This window comes from Mastigoproctus giganteus, chromosome 3 (assembly GCF_048544385.1).
Source record: "Mastigoproctus giganteus isolate SK-2022 chromosome 3, ASM4854438v1, whole genome shotgun sequence".
NCBI classification, from domain to species: Eukaryota; Metazoa; Arthropoda; class Arachnida; order Uropygi; family Thelyphonidae; genus Mastigoproctus; species Mastigoproctus giganteus.
The window spans coordinates 191,352,818-191,369,384 of NC_143577.1; the positions used below are offsets into that span (position 1 = coordinate 191,352,818).

Below are 16,567 nucleotides of genomic sequence, written 5' to 3' on the forward strand. Positions count from 1 at the left end.
TGGGGCATGGGCCTGCCCCACTGCTTTTGGGGACACCTACTCTATTGTCCCCATACTTCTGGCTTTTCCCCCCCAGTGTTTAGTCTCCCTCCCTTACTCTGTCGATACACCAGCGTATGTCCCACACAATGTTAAAAATTAAAATATGTCCAAATTCAAACCGCGCAAGCAAAACTCTTTCGGTTTAAACCTTTTTCAGCGATTATTTTATTTTATTATTATATATATATATATATATATATTTTTTTTTTTTTTTTTTTTAGGCCCTAGCCACTGAAATCTCAGGAAACTAGGTGGCAGGGCCTGCCAGAGTAAAATATCAACTACTGGGTACCTGGTCTGCCTCCACGAGGCTAAGTGTGGACAACGTTGGGCCCCAGTAGGGGTCTAGCGGCTAAATGGCCAGAAGAACAACGATACACAACACTACACTTACAAAATCCATACACTTTTAAATCTCTGGCCTTTACAGTGAACTGTTACACCTACAATGAAAGCAACGCGGAGTTGGGGGAAACCCCCGGTGCCGCTAGACACGAATACACTTTACACTTTTTGTCTGTTTACAAGAAACAAACCTAACTCGGCAAATAAGTAATTCAATCAAGTACTACAATATATATAGGCAAGATCGTAAAACCACAACAGCTCATGGAGGAGTTGCCATTTTGGTCGACTCTAATATTCCATCTAAGCGTATTCAGCGGCAAACACCCCTTGAAGCAGTTGCGGTACGCATCGTGACTGGAACTACATTGACGACAGTTTCTCTCTACCTTTCACCTAATCATACGTATACACTGCAAGATTTTGAAGGTTTAATTGAACAATTACCATCTCCATTCTGTTTGATGGGAGACCTAAATGGGCATCATATCATTTGGGGATCACTTCTTACAGACAAAAGAGAACAGATGATCGAAAAAACTTCTAGACAGCAGGAACTTAACACCCTTAAACACTCGTTTATTTATACAAATTATTTTAATTGATTTATACATACCTTACCTACTTCCTAGTATACCACGAGGGGCTGTATTTCATGTCAGAAACAGAGGCTATACCCACTTTTTGCCGTTTCCTCCTTTGATTTCGGCGGCCGGCCCTAGAAAAAGGCACTGAAATCACAGGACGAACAGCACTAAGTTATGCTTATTAATCATTATTACTTCCCATTTTCTTAGCTCCCGGCTTTGTTCACCGTGATTGTGATCACAGTTCCGTTCGCCCTTTGTTCTCCATAACCAGCGTTACCATTCCAGTAACGTTAGCACATTACCCTTCAGTACTACTAACATGTATAAATTATGGTCGTTGGGTACTTTCTGCTTATAGCAGTGTCCCAGGTGCATAATCATTATTATTTTTATTTCTATTATTAATATTTTAAACTGTTGCTATCTTTAAAACACACACATATATATATATATATATATATATATACACAGGGTGTTTCAGTTAAACGTTTCAGAACTTCTAAGAGGGGTAGGGTACATCCTGACAACTCGAAATCATATAGCAATGTGGGGTCGGAAATGCTTTCCTGAAGCGGTGTTGTACACAGAAGCACCATAAAGAAAAGAGACCGTAAGTGAGAAATTGTTTTAATAATACATGAAAAGAAGCAAAAGGTACATGGATTAAAGTAAGTGTTCGAAGTTTCTTCCACGGGCTAGAATGCACGCCTCACATCTCCGACGCATAGACATCCGAACATTCTGGAATACTCCAGGCGAATTTCGAATTTCTTCGGCAGCTACTGCGATTCTTGCAACCAGCTACAGGGGAATCCAAGAACGAGTACACGAAGTCTAGCAAACGCAGTCGGGGTTTCCCATTGCAGCGTCTGGAGGATTCTCCGAGAACAAGACATGCATCCGTTTCACGTGCAGCGTGTCCAGACACAGCAACCGGAGGATTATGCACCTCGTATTGCTTTCGCACAGTGGTACCTTGGAAAATGTGCTACAAATCCCCTTTTTTCCTGCTGAACTGTTGTTTTCCGATGAGGCATCCTTCACATGGGAAGGAATTTTCAACACGCATAACGACCATATCTGGGCGGTCGAGAACCCGCATGCAATACGACGTCGTGCAGCACAGATTCGATTTTCGGTCAATGTATGGGCCGGTATTATGGGAGATCACCTCATCGGACCTTACCTGTTACCGTGTCGTCTAACCGGACCTATCTACTTGATCTTTCTGCAGCAAGTATTGCCAAAACTTTTGAGAGATGAACAGATTTCTGCATCGACGCAACAGACAATGTGGTTCCAACACGATGGAGCCCCTGCCCATTACAGCGGAGATGTTCGTAACTACCTGGATGTCACATTTGGTCAACAGTGGATAGGACGTGGTGGTCCCGTGCGTTGGCCTGCTCAGTCACCCGACCTATCATGTCTTGATTTTTATTTCTGGGGTCATATGAAATCGCTAGTTTATGACACCCCTGTTGACAATGCTGAGGAGCTGGTTGCAAGAATCGCAGTAGCTGCCGAAGAAATTCGAAATTCGCCTGGAGTATTCCAGAATGTTCGGATGTCCATGCGTCGGAGATGTGAGGCGTGCATTGTAGCCCGTGGAAGAAACTTCGAACACTTACTTTAATCCATGTACCTTTTGCTTCTTTTCATGTATTATTAAAACGATTTCTCACTTACGGTCTCTTTTCTTTATGGTGCTTCTGTGTACAACACCGCTTCAGGAAAGCATTTCCGACCCCACATTGCTATATGATTTCGAGTTGTCAGGATGTACCCTACCCCTCTTAGAAGTTCTGAAACGTTTAACTGAAACACCCTGTATATACAGGGTGTCTCAAAAATACACGGCATAACTTCAGGAGTGAGTTCCTCATATGTAGACAATAAAAATATTTTATATCAACATAATTCCAGAAATGCTTGGTTTCCGAGTTTTGAAGGTCTGTCTATGACACTTAACTGTTCGCATGACAGTTAAATGTTTGCATTATAGTAATTGTTAAAAATGTCCACCTTATGCGTGAATATAGGCCTCACATCGACGTCTCATGGACTCGCGAAGACGATGCCAAATTCCTGGCATGTTTCGTATTGTCTCACAACCTGCCACAATTCGATTGCGGAGAGTTTCCACATCAGCTACCGGCTTTAAATGGTCCCACAAGGAGAAATCTAGTGGGTTTAAATCAGTTGAGCGTGGAGGCTAGGCAGTTGGTCCACCTTTACGTTTCCACTGACTAGGAAACCTTCGATTCAGGTAATTGCGGGCTAGATGGCTGAAATGTGCGGGAGTGCCATCGTGCATAAACTGTGCGTATTGACGAATGATCAGTGGTGTGTCGTCCAAGAAATCAGGCATGTTGTTTTCCAGAACGTTTCTATACGCCTGCCTTGTGAGTTTGTTTGGAAGTACATGGGGCCCAAATACCTTATCACCAAAAACATCCGTCCAGATGTTGAGGCTGAACCGCTGTTGGTGAGGTGATAGAACAATTGATTGTGGGTTTTCCTCAGCCCATACATGCTGATTGTGAAAGTTTTGGATTCCGTCTCATGTGAACTGTGCTTCATCTGTGAATATCACTAAGGCAGGAAAGTGAGGAGTTGTACCACACTGCTGAAAGAACCACTGGCAGAACATTACTCGCGCAGAGTAATCTGCTGGTGACAAGGCCTGTACCCGTTGCAGATGGTAAGGATACAGTTGGTGTTCTCGCAACACTCTCCAAATAGTCGAACGTTGGAACAGCCAGTTGAATTGCTATTCTGCGTATGCTGATTCCAGGAGTGGCATGCACAACATCCAAAATCTCCTCCGCTACTTCAGGAGTCTTAGATCTTGGTCGTCCTCTGTCGGCAGCACGAGGTGTAAAGGTCCCATGTTCACAAAGGTGGCGATGGATACCTTCAAACATTTTCCTGCCTGGACAGCTTCGTTCTGGGAAACTTTCGTGGTACAAACGACGAGCCGTCAGAGCATTGTCGTCCGCCAAACCGTACATAAAGTGCGTATCCGCTTGCTCCTGATTTGAATACGTGGTCGGAATGGAAAATCACCAGATTCTGTCAGTACCTTGTGATGAAGGAAATCACCTGAGGGACATAAGACATTACGGTTACTAACTCGGGAACCAAGCATTTGTATATATATATAACAAGAAAGAAAGGTGAATTTCCGTTCTATGTTCTTACGTGAGACCTTCCAAGTGTAGAACTTGGAAGGTCTCACGGGTGGCGTTCTGGATTCGGATTTCCATTTATTAAGTTTGCTGCCTATGCGACCGAGCGCCGAGATTTCTTACGAAGTCGAAGCATTCTTCCGCACTACGAGTTGGAGAGCGGAACGGAGTCGAGGCGAACTGCTCCTTATTGCGAGGTCTTGTTTAAGACACAGTATGCCGAGAGTGTACCGCGGTGTGCCGGACTTGGCGTACCTCGACTGCGACGCAGTCGGTACACTTGAATTTATAAATGAACTGCTGATAGAAAGCGATAACTTAAGAGGAACTTTTATCTCTGAGAAAGATTGCTAAGTCGCAATAGGAACGCTTGACCTCGAATTCGCTTGGCACCCAGCACTGAATCAGATGTCGATACTATAGTTGAAGTTTCTCAACTGGCTTATTAAGAGCCTCCCTTAATCAGCAGTCTACTTGATCTGTGGATTTCATTAATTAGATAGTCAATCTCCATACGAGAATATTTAGCACAGTCTCCACAATTTGTATTACACAAATTAATGATCTCCTTACATACGGGAAGGGGAAACCTTTTAGACCGGGTATTATCCTGGAATCCACGAACCTCTGACGTCTCACCAGAAACTGCATTCAATTAGCATCATGTACCCATCTGTCTTCGCCTACACACCCAGACTTCAATGTTGCACAAAAAGCAGTTTCCTGTATAAGCGCCCGGAAACTTTTTTTTTTTTTTTTTGTTATAAATCATGAATTATTGCTACTTGCTAAAGTGCCCGAAATGCAATTCAGTGCTTATGTTAACAAATCTGTTTTAAATGTCTAGCAGGTAAAGCTAGTATTAAATGCCTGTCTAATCAAACATATCAATCCACTGTTTTAGACTTTACTTTGGAAAAATGTATACCGTGATAGTTGGAGATGCTGAAGTAGCCAGAGAAGTTTACCATAAAGCTGAATTATTCGACAAACCTCCAGTTCAGATTTTCGATCTAATTCCAGGTAGAATTGGTAAGTGATAGTCTCTCTCCATTTTTATATAAAAAAATGTCGCAACTGCAAATCATTTGACTGAGATTATTGTACAAAAATAAATAGTGTCTTAGGTGGCCGCGAAGATGAGTTTAATTTTTCGACTGCAGAAAACAAGCCGAAAACTTAAACTCCGGGCTTAAACTTATCCTGATTCCAAGGAAGTTGCATGCACTACACTATAAAGAAAATATCGCAGTTTCTATCGGATCAATCCTTTTCCAAAAACCAGAGGTTAATCCTACATCAACAGAAAATTTAAATGCGAATTTCTCTAGAATCAGACGTGCTTTGTAGAATACGCTTTACAACAGAAACACCCTCAGAAAATGGACAGTGGATATAACCACCATCCTCCACACCGATTGGAAAAGTCTGATTCGAATTCGGCCAAATGACCCGAGAAAGTTTTAGAGCTTATTTCACAATGTGGCTGAATTAGTAGGTCTCGGGCAAGGGTTGCACGGTTTTTCCTCCCCGAAACTCGGGGAGGAAAAACCGTGCAAACAGGAAAATCAACCACTGCAAAATATCAACACTCAGTATACGAACACAATATACTAAAACTCAAGTTGTTTTGGCGATTAACAAAACAAACAAGAATTAGAAAATACTAAGGAGAGGTTGTCTGTCAGTATGCTTTTACTTCGAAATTAGCAAGTGACTTTCAGGCCCTAGTGGATCAGCAACTTAGGCCATGTATAATATGTTCATACATTGCGTGTGTTCTGTAGTTGATTTGCTGTACGAAAACCCAGAGTTTCCGGGGAAAAAACATTCTATCCTCTCCTGAGACCTAATAACTCAACCACGAAAAATACCCATAAAAATTACTCTCGTCATTGACGGATTCTTTATTAACAAAACAACGAGCGGTCCGTAGACAGAAGCTGGCAAATCCGCTATGTACATATATACGTGTTATATACAATGATATACATAGAATCGTGTTAATTACAATGTCATAAGTGTAATGAACATATAACATGTTCACACAGCAAATCACATCACGAAGCTAATCAGAAGTATAAATTGTGGCACAAGGAACAACAAGACAGCAATCTTCTTCTGTCCTAGGAAGGATGAAAACCGCACCCACTAAAGGTAGTGCTATACCAGTGGGTGCTAGCTAATTCTGTATCTACAGCTGCCGAAACTGGGGTACCAACTAAAAAAAAAAAGAAAATATCAGTTTTAAGAGATATCGATAGACATTGGAGGTGTTGGATTGGTTTCTTGTTGTTGATATGTTGAGAGACTTCAGAAGAGTTGCTTTCTTAGGTGCCACTTAATTTCCTTCAGAGAAGTTGCTGACAGCAGCTTGTATGGTAGACCTGTCCTCGTGGTACAGGCTGCAGCGATACAGAATGTGCGTCCAGGTTTCCTCAACACCACACAAGCAGAGGTTGGTGTCAGACAAGCCAAATTGAAATAGTTTGGAGTTGATGGAGCCGTGCCCAGTAAGTATACATGATGTTGTTAAGCTGGGAGAAAACTATTGGCGGGCGTTCTTGTTGAGAGGGAAGGTAACTGCGGGAAAAAAGAGCAGGTGAGTTGACCAGCTCTTTTTTTCTCCCAGTGGCAATCACGATGAAATCCCATCGTGATTGCCACACGCTAATAAGTTAATTCCAGATTCTCCGTTTCTCGTCTTTGATGTTAGCAGTTAGGTTGCATGAGATGCCGAAAATCTCGCCAGGAAGTCCGTGCTTTAGACGATAGCATAGTCCTTTGAAGATGACATGCAGGTCTAGTAGGTGGTAAGACTCCAGCAAGGATCTGCAGAGCAGCAGAGGACATCGTCCTGTAGGCCAGGAGCATGGCAAGTAGTATAATCCGTTGAATGGAGATGAGCTTGGAACGAAGTTTAACATTAACGGCTCTATGAAATAAGACTTCCGAAACATATATTGTTATTGGTACGAATACGGATTCGAACTTCATCTTTTTCACCTGGTGTGAGGAGGGTTTGGTTTTGTTTTGGATTTACTGGCGCAACAGCAACCTAGGCCATAATGCGCCAACCACGATAAATGAGTAGATATATTAAAAGTACAGAAATAAAGGTTAAAATATTACAGTTACCCGGGAATATTGGTCACTCTATTATAAAAATATTTGTACAAAATATGTATAAGAGCAGTCAACAGGGTATAAACGATATATAAAATGTAACAAAATTATATGTTAACAAAAGAGTATATATTAAAATGATGTAAATAAGTTTATCAGTTTTAAATAGTTAAAAACAGCTGACACGTGGTCATTGTCAGAGAATATCTGACTGAGTGTATAGGGGCTCAGTCAGATGGTTAAAAGCGGTAAAGTATATACGTCGTTCATGTCTAAAACGTGGACATTCAGTTAAAATGTGTAATAGCTAAAACTGTGTCACAATACTCACACATAGGAGGGTCGTCAGCCTCAGCAGAAAAGAGTGCGTCAGACGACTATGTTCTATGCGGAAGCGAGCTAGAACAACTTCCTCTCTACGAATCCTGCGCAGACTAGACCGCCACCTTTGGATTACAGGCTTGATTTGATACAACTTGTTTGTGGACTGTCCGTGCCATGTTGTTGCCACTGGGTGTGTAATGCATTTCTTACCACTTGCCCGTAGTCTATATAGGGGAGTAGTAGGCTGTGACTGCTGCGGGATTGGGCTGATCTGGCTGCAGCGTCTGCCAGATCATTTCCTTTGATACCGATGTGGCTTGGGATCCATCATTAGCTGTATGAAATGTAGATTCACAAAGAATAAACAACTTCTGCCGGACTGGACTGGACTGGAATTATATCTGATTATGGACAAGGTCTGTAATGTGCTTAACGAATAAGTATAAACCATCCACTTTCGATAATTATTACTTTTAATGTGGTCCAAGGCTAGCTCTATAGTGTACAACTGTGCTGTATATATACTGCACTCCTGAGAAATTTTCTGAGAAACCGTGCTATCTGGGAAGACCGCAGCGGATCCTGCAGATGACTCTGATTTCAAGCCAACAGTAAAGACGGCAGGAAATCATAGTAAGCAGATTGATGGGCAGAAAAGTTGTGGTGTTGGGAGGAAGGTGGTATACCAATACACTGTCCAAAAGAAGCCATACCTTGTTTATGATACACAGATAAGATTCTGCAATATTCTTTGTGTATTATCTATATAGTAAAATATTTTAAAAACTATATAGCAAAATATACTTTATTACACAAAGTATATTTTGAATTAATGGCATGCTCGGTCTGTTATACACTGGTGTGCAAAACTTAAAGACCAGTCAGATTTTCACTTGTAGCTTCTCATAAGAGTGGCCTGGATATGAAAAAATCATACAAAAGGAACCTCGGGAGGTACAGAAATGATGAGGGAAACAACATCGACACAACAACAGCAACAAAACGGTAGAGAGGGAGTTTATTCTAAAATGGCAACATAGCACTGGCTGCCACGATACAGAAGCATCACTGCCGAAGATGGAACAAAGGGAAGAGGTGGTCTTCAGTAGGAAATATGGCCACCCCTAATGTCGATGCAGGCTTTGCACCGCCTGTCCATACTTAGTACAATGTGGTTGATAAGTTTTTGCGGTAACATCGTCCATTCCTCTGTCAGCGCTATCTTCAGCTGGTAAACATTTTCTGGTGGGTGTGGACGTGCCGCTAGGCATCTCCCCAAAGTGTCCCATATTAGATCAGTGGAACGGGCAGACTAATCCATACGAACAATGTCCTCACTTTCCAAAAGCATATTCAACAGCTGCAGTGCGATTGGGTGTGGCGTTATCATCCATAAACACGGAACTCGGGGCAAACGGCACCTAGGAACAGACGCACATGGGGAAGGATTACCTCAGTACTGTAGATTGTACCGGTTACAGTATCGCCTTCCAGTATCAGGAGTTATGTACGTCCATCCAAGATAACGCCTCCTCAGACGAGAACACCTCGACCGCCATATCGATTCCTTTCAGTGGTGTTTGCGGGGTGATACCGTGTGCCAACCTCTCACCAGATTAGCTGACGTCCAGAAACGCTGCTGAGACTGAATCTACTGTAATAAGTAAAGAGTACCTAACTCAATTGCGCTGCTGTCCAGTCCTTGTGTTCGATGCACCACTGTAAACAGTCGGGAAAACAGTCCACCTTTGTGGAGTCACCTGGCCACAGTAAACCGCGATATCTGCGTCCTGTGCAGCTGGTTTCAAATGGATCCCGCTGTCTGGTGTCGGTCCCTCTTGGCCTGTAGGAGTATATAGCGGTCATCATTGGGTGTTGTTTTTTGTGGTGACTAACACTGGTCCTTCGAACAGCTGTACCTGTCGTTCTGAAGGCCGACCACGCACGTGAGATGATGCTATAGGCCAGTGCTTCTCAAGCTTTTTTGGTTCATCGCCCCCCTTAAAAAAAGCCCTCGCCAGGGCTTTTTTTTAGCCCACTAATATAAAGGGAAGCTAAATAACTGAAATGAATATTTGTCTGTTTGCCTCCAAACACGTAAATGCAGCCCTGCATGTATGTGTGTGAATTATAAAGAAAACTATTTACTGCACTTTATTCCTTCTTCGTAAAAATTACAACTACATAAATAAAGTCAGTTATAGTCACTTAAATTAAGTCATAAAAATTAAAGTTAATTACATAAATAAGTCATGATATTAATGGAAATACTGTAGTTAATTATATTTTAATATTTAATGCGATGGATAAGCTTGGTGGAGATTTATTAGCTTATCAATATTAAGTTTAATATCTGTAAGTAGAAGTCGCAAATTGCCACGTTTAACAACATCCAGACAATTTCTTTGTTTTGTTAGCAATTGAGATACAGTACTGAAACCGGTTTCGACTAGATATGATGTTGGAAAAGAAAAGTAATTTTTTTTTACAATTCCCCACAATGCAGGATAATAGTCAGGGATTTTCTTTTGTAACCAAAATTCCTGACGTGAATTTTGAAATTTTGGCTTCAATTCAACTTCATTTTGTAACTCAAGCAATTCTTCTTCTACAAAACGTTCACAATTGTCATTTAAAAAAGGATTTATAACTCAATCTGTAATTTTCAAATTAACGAGATCTTCGAACCTTTCCTGCATATCTCTGCGCAACATTTCTAGATGATTACAAAAAGTTAGTAGAGTGTCATCAGCTATTTTTTTCTTTTTTCTCTATTTCCAACAGATTTGGAAATTGATACAATTCACGTCGTCCTACGTTGTGCATAAAAAGCTTTAATTTTGAAATAAATGCTAAAATTTGAGTTTTTGCCTTAATAAGAGTTACATCTTGTCCTTGTAAATGTAAGTTCATCGAGTTGAATCTAGTAAATAAATCTGCAAGATAAGCAATATCAGTTTTCATTTTCTTGAGGTCATTACTAAGGTCGTTGTTCCTATCTTCAAAAAACTCGACAACAGTATTAAAGAGTTCATAATATCTGTTGAGACAGTTGCCTTTTGACAGCCACCGAACCGCGGAGTGAAATAGCAATCGTTCAAAATCTTCACTGTTTTGATCACAAAGCTTTCGAAATATATGATCATTCAAAGAATGTGCTTTAATTTTGTTTATAGCAGTAATAACAGTTTGTAGAGAATTGTGCAGTTGATCACCAAGTGTTTTCGCAACTAAATGCTGACGGTGAATGACACAATGAACAGTAATAATATTTGGCACAATTTTTAAATAAGCCATAAAACCTTTGTAACGGCCAATCATTGATGGTGCTCCATCCACCCCCTGTAGCCCCCTTTCATGCCTAACGCCCCCATGGATAATTCAAACGTCCCCCAGGGACGATATCGCCCACTTTGAGAAGCACTGCTATAGGCGATTCCGAACTCTGCTGCCACAATCCTCGCACTTCTACCTTCCTCGAGCTTCCCAATTATTCGACCCCGGGTGAAGTCTTCCAAATGTTGTCTACTGGCCATTTCGTTGTCTGCAGCACTTTAGAAAACCAATGGAACATCTGTAACAATCGTGCTCAGTATTCGGTAATTTGCACATAACTGCTGCTTTTATCTGTTTATGTGAGCACTCTCATCACGATTCAAGTTTTTACATGTGCATCAGCTTTCAATTGAACGGCCAAGTTATGCAAATCGCCACACGCTGTTTCATTTGATTTTGTGGTTGTAACCTTTAGAAATAAATGTTGGTCCTTAAGTTTTGCACACCAGTGTAGCTTTTATCAGAATTATTCATTAAAATTATGCCGTTGGGGGAGGGAATTTTACCTTAACTACTTTAGCAGGAAAATCCCAAGTTATTTTCCTAAAAAATGTGTTAATATCTCTAATCTATAGGTGTCACCACTGACACAGGAAAAGAATGGAGAGAACAGAGGAGGATGTTTAACTGGTCTCTAAAAAATGGGAGTGCGATGGACGAATGCCACATGCAGGTGAGTTAATCATTTAATAAGTCCATAACATAAATGAATGCTCTAATTTATACATGTTGAGGGAAATGGACCGTAATCTGTCACGCTGGTCCATTGCGGGTGGGCAGATCGACCGTATTTAGTAGTTAGGAGCTTGAACTTCCGTCTACTCAAGGAGCGTGTGCTACTGCACTCCTGTTCCTGACCACTCGGCCACGCAAGCCTCTTTTTTTATCATAAATGAATACTCTAATTTATACATAAATACCATATACGGTACACAAGTACTGTTCGAGTTGTGTTTCATTTGAAATAGAGCAGCAGCGATTTAAAACTGATAATTTTAAATACGGAGCAAATGATCCGTATTTAAAATTACCAATGTCATTGTAACCTTCGTCTTCTAACACAAAGCATGATTTTTAAGTCTAAAACAGAAAAATGGAAACGTGCAAAATTTATTCATAAGTAACGGAAAAAAATAGAAACAACGTAAAATCACTATGGTGTTGGACAGCCACATGAATCCAGTGCACTCTGTATCCGGCGTGGTGCAGATTCTACCAGTATCTGAAAGTCAGCAGGAGGAATACGATACCATTCGTCCATAAAAGGCGTGATCAATTTCTGGCTGAGATGTCGTTCCAGAACTTCCCATAGATTTTCTATCGGGTTTAGATCTGGAGACTGCCACGGCAATGACATGTGAAAATGTTCAGTTTCATTCTCTTCAAACCACAGGGTTTCGACCAAGACTGTTTAGCAGCATAGCAGGTGCAGAAATCTCAAATCTGAGAAACTGAAAATGGCAGAAATCTCAATTTGCTTCAGACCTTGAATTTTATAAGAAAGAAAGAGCATGCTTCGTAAAAAAAAAGGAAAAGAAAATGCAGGTGAATAATCCAGCTGTTCTCGACAGGTTGAAGGGATCGAAAAGGATTCTTTTCCACCAATGTATCACACTGACCTAGACGAAAAGCTAATGCAGGAATGGGCACAAAATAACTTTCAGCAGGCTTGCCTACATGTTCCAAAATCTACTCTCCCACAGGAAGGTTAGCTATCTAGGCCACATATAGAGAACGTTATCGATATTATAAATTGCCAGACAAAGTTACAGTGGGTCCAGATGGATTCCACTTTTCATAATCAAAATATGCAGTACGAGTATAGTATATCTTCAGACAAATACAACAAATTGGAATCGTCTCAACAATTTGGAGAGCCTATCATGTCAAGCCAGTTCCAAAAATTAAGGAACCAAGTTCTAATATAGTTAGGGAAGGGCGTTACATGGTTGTTTTCCATTAAGATTATTACTATGATATTAGGTAAAATTAATAATATCATTTATTAAGCTATTCGCTTAAACTGCTATACATTAAGATGACGTTTCAGTTATCTTACCGATACCCATCATTAGACCATGCTGCTGACAGACTCCTCTTGCCGATGCTTCCAGAAAGGTATGCACGTCATATTTCTGGGAGCATCGAAAGAGGAGTCTGTCAGCAACATGATCTGATGATGGGTGTCAATATATCAAATAGTCAGCAATAGCACACTACTGCTTTGATCAGAGAGCTGAGTATCTATATATCGAGTATTCACAAACGATTAACAACTACTAATATTTCATGTACTGTCTTCAGAGTATAACAAATCCCAGGTCGACATTATCTGCCTTGACATAAAATCAGTATATGACAGAATGTACCTCTCAGCTGTTTTCACCATCTTCGAACACTACTTCAGTTTGTTAGCTACCATGCTGAAAATTTTTGAGCCAATCTTACTTTCAAAACATACCTTAGTTTCACAGAACAGTCTCCAGGTAAGCTTCGACATAACAGAAAGGATCTCACAGTGGAGTGTGAGATCCCTCCTGTCACTTGCGATGAACTGCTCGCTTTCCAACCTCACTTCGACAGGATGAGAAAAAAAGACTTAAGCAGAACTGTGGACCGTACGACAGGAACTTCTGAGAGTGCATAATCCATCGTTGATTTTCCAGTACATCCTGAAGTGCCTTACACCAATATGGATTTGCGACTCTGACATTTGGTCAATATGAAAGCCCACAAAATTTTCTCTATTCCTTAGCTTGATTCGAACTCAGTGTGGGTTGGTGAATATATAATTACTGTGTCCACCAAAGACGGCAAATTTCTGGAAAAACTTTTTCAAGTTTAACACTGATCATAAGGCGAAATGGCGAAGGCTTCATATTCCTTATCTGTCTTTAATCATAAATAGTAAATTGAATATGGGAAAAAAATCTATTTCCACGTTATTCAATAATTGTTATATTATAAGCCTTCCATATAACCAAACTACAAATAGCATTACGCAAAAGAAAAGCAAGGTTGGCTGGCCAGTATGGGATATATTATCAAATAATCAAGCAGTTCAGTGCTCGACCTAACAAAATATTTTGGAAGGACTCTACCCCACAACCTGGGGGGGGGGGGGGTAACACTCTCCAATACTAGCTTTACCAAAACAAAGAAACGACCATCAAATCTGATTAATGACCGCCCAGTTCCTCTTACTCTACTGGCTGTCCCAAGATTTTAGAGTGGCTAATACATGGTCATCCAAGATGACTTTACTAGAAACTCAAAATATTTAATCAAAGCCAGACAGCCAGCCAGCATGGTCTCTGTAACGTTAGATGAGCATTGAACGTCACAGCCACATGGTAAAAGAATAGCCTAACATCCGCAACGCATTTTTAAAAGTTGAATATATAGTTATATGCTTGGACATGACATGGAAATATGGGATTATACGTGACCTACATGAACTGTGGCTTCGAAACTGTCTTCATGCAGCATTTTTTATAACAGTGAACTTTATAATTATGTCATATCCCACAGCAAGAAGCAATTCCACAAAGCTCATTAATCAAACCAATCTTTTTAGAACATATGAAAATATTTATTTATAGATGTAAATCAGACTATCATGTTCTTTCATTTGTTTTTGAGGGAAACAGGGATTTAAATTGCATGGTAATACAGCGGTATTAATTCCCACAACAGCGCAAACTTTGCCTTTATACAGAGTTTCCCAAAATTTTTCATCTATATTACAACTGTGAAACTTGATTTAGTATACAGGAACATGGAACAATTGTTTATACCTGTTTTTTTTCCGCTTTTTGTCACTAGAGACCATCTGATTAAGGACCCGTTAGTTCTAAAACAGGCTGTTTCAGAACCGTTAAAAGAATGGCAATTTAACCTTTTATAGAGGTTATCTGTTTAAAAATGGTGCAATATCAAGGCTTCTGTTCGCAAAGAAAAGTTTGTCCTGTAACATCTGTACAGTTTAAATGCGCTCTCGCTCTCGCTCTCTCTCTCTCTCTCTCTCTCTCTCTCTCTCTCTCTCTCTCTAGGGAGGGAATGTCTTCTCTTGACTGGTTCATTATTCGTAAAGAACCCTTTTTCATCTTAATTGTAGTAGGACGTTTCTGCAAGTAGTTTTGTCTTTGTTTAGAATGTTCATGACAATTTTGCTTTGAATATTCCTGAAATACTTACACAGTACATCTCAGTTAAAACAAATATATTTATAGGAGGAAATTGACCTATTCCTAAAAACAGTGGATGATACCAAAGGAAAACCATTTGACTTTGCGGAATCTCTTCATAAGGCTATTGTTAATAACATCTGGTTTGGATTGTGTGCAGAAAGATGGAGCTACGCAGATCCCAAAAGGACACTAGTGGATGACGCTGTCAGAGTAATGGGTAAAATGTGTTTTCAAGGAGGCGCCTATGTTTATATACCAGTCATATTCACGCTTTCAAAGCTGTTCAAAATTGGAATATTTCACAAATGTAGTCCAATTGTGGACCATTTCAATGAAAAACTGAAGTGAGTAAAATGTTTTCTTCTTTTCTCTTAATCAAATTTAAACATAAGCAACTCTTTTAATATAATATTGTTCAGGTAGCGCAAACGTTTAATTTTTAATGGGGGAATTTTGAAAGTTAATTTACTAATGCTTATTACTTATCAAAAATGGTAAAAGAAAGTCTAATTAAATAATAAAGTAATGTGTCTTCTTTCTTTTTCTTCTCTTAGAGAAAAGATCGAGTATTTTAGGGAAACTCCAGATGCGGGAAGCGAAAAATTCCTTGAAAAATTATTGCAAGAATTACAAAAGAAAGATTCGACAGAAAAGAGCACAGGTTAAGCCTTTAGATTTTATGCCTGTAAAAAGTGATTTTGAATAAGCTGTCTTACATTTTTCAAGGTATTATCGGTGAAAGTTATCAATTAAAACGCACCGGTCCTATCCTTATTATTATGTTAAAAAAAGGTCCAGACTTTAGCAAGTCTGGACCTTTTTTTGTCATATTTGGGTTTTAAGTTAACCTTAAAATTGGAATAGTTATAAAAACTTTGGATTTACGATTGTTAAATTAATTTTTTTTCAATGTAAAAGTTGTCCCCCGTCCTCAATTAGTCTAAAAACATACTCTGTGTATTTCTGAAAAGAGCGTAAACCGCTTTATTTGAAGAAAACTATATACAGTATATAATATTACAATAATAGTCGAAGGATGGAAGCGCAGAGATGGAAGCGCCTCTTTATTATTTAAGGCGAAAAATTGGTTCATAAGTACAGTGATGGTATTTTTAGACCAAACCAAATACGGAAAAAAAAATATTCCCATCGAGAAAAAGAGCATTTGATTCGGTAAAATCTTAATATACATCATAATACTGAGTACAATTTTAACAACAAAAAAATTTCAGACAAAAAAAAGTCCAAGCGACAAACAAGAGAAACTCCGACGCGAATTTATTTCAGACATCCTGTATATAGTGTGATTATAAAATAGTTTCTGAAGTAAGGAGGGACCTTGTGAGTGTGTTGTTGTTGTGTGCTCGCGCTCACTCATTTGTTTATTTAATGGAAAATTGCGTTTCAGATGGAATTTCGTTGG

The 16,567-nt window shown here is 39.8% G+C and overlaps 1 protein-coding gene across 1 annotated transcript; it reads left to right on the top strand.

Annotated features, from left to right (window-relative positions):
* Positions 1-5,088: 5,088 nt before the first annotated feature.
* On the top strand, positions 5,089-15,492 carry LOC150088522 (cytochrome P450 18a1-like). Its single transcript, XM_090370213.1, has 3 exons — positions 5,089-5,200; positions 11,530-11,627; positions 15,187-15,492. Exons 1-3 carry the CDS (start codon positions 5,089-5,091, stop codon positions 15,490-15,492), a joined length of 516 nt encoding a protein of 171 aa, XP_090226339.1.
* The last annotated feature ends 1,075 nt before the right edge of the window (positions 15,493-16,567 follow it).

Bases quoted from the DNA above. Each gene is read 5' to 3' on its own strand.
- LOC150088522 (XM_090370213.1), top strand. From the start codon at position 5,089: ATGTATACCGTGATAGTTGGAGATGCTGAAGTAGCCAGAGAAGTTTAC. The intron at 5,201-11,529 runs GTAAGTGATAGT...TCTAATCTATAG, and splicing joins TCTAATTCCAGGTAGAATTG to GTGTCACCACTGACACAGGA. The intron at 11,628-15,186 runs GTGAGTTAATCA...ATATATTTATAG, and splicing joins TGGACGAATGCCACATGCAG to GAGGAAATTGACCTATTCCT.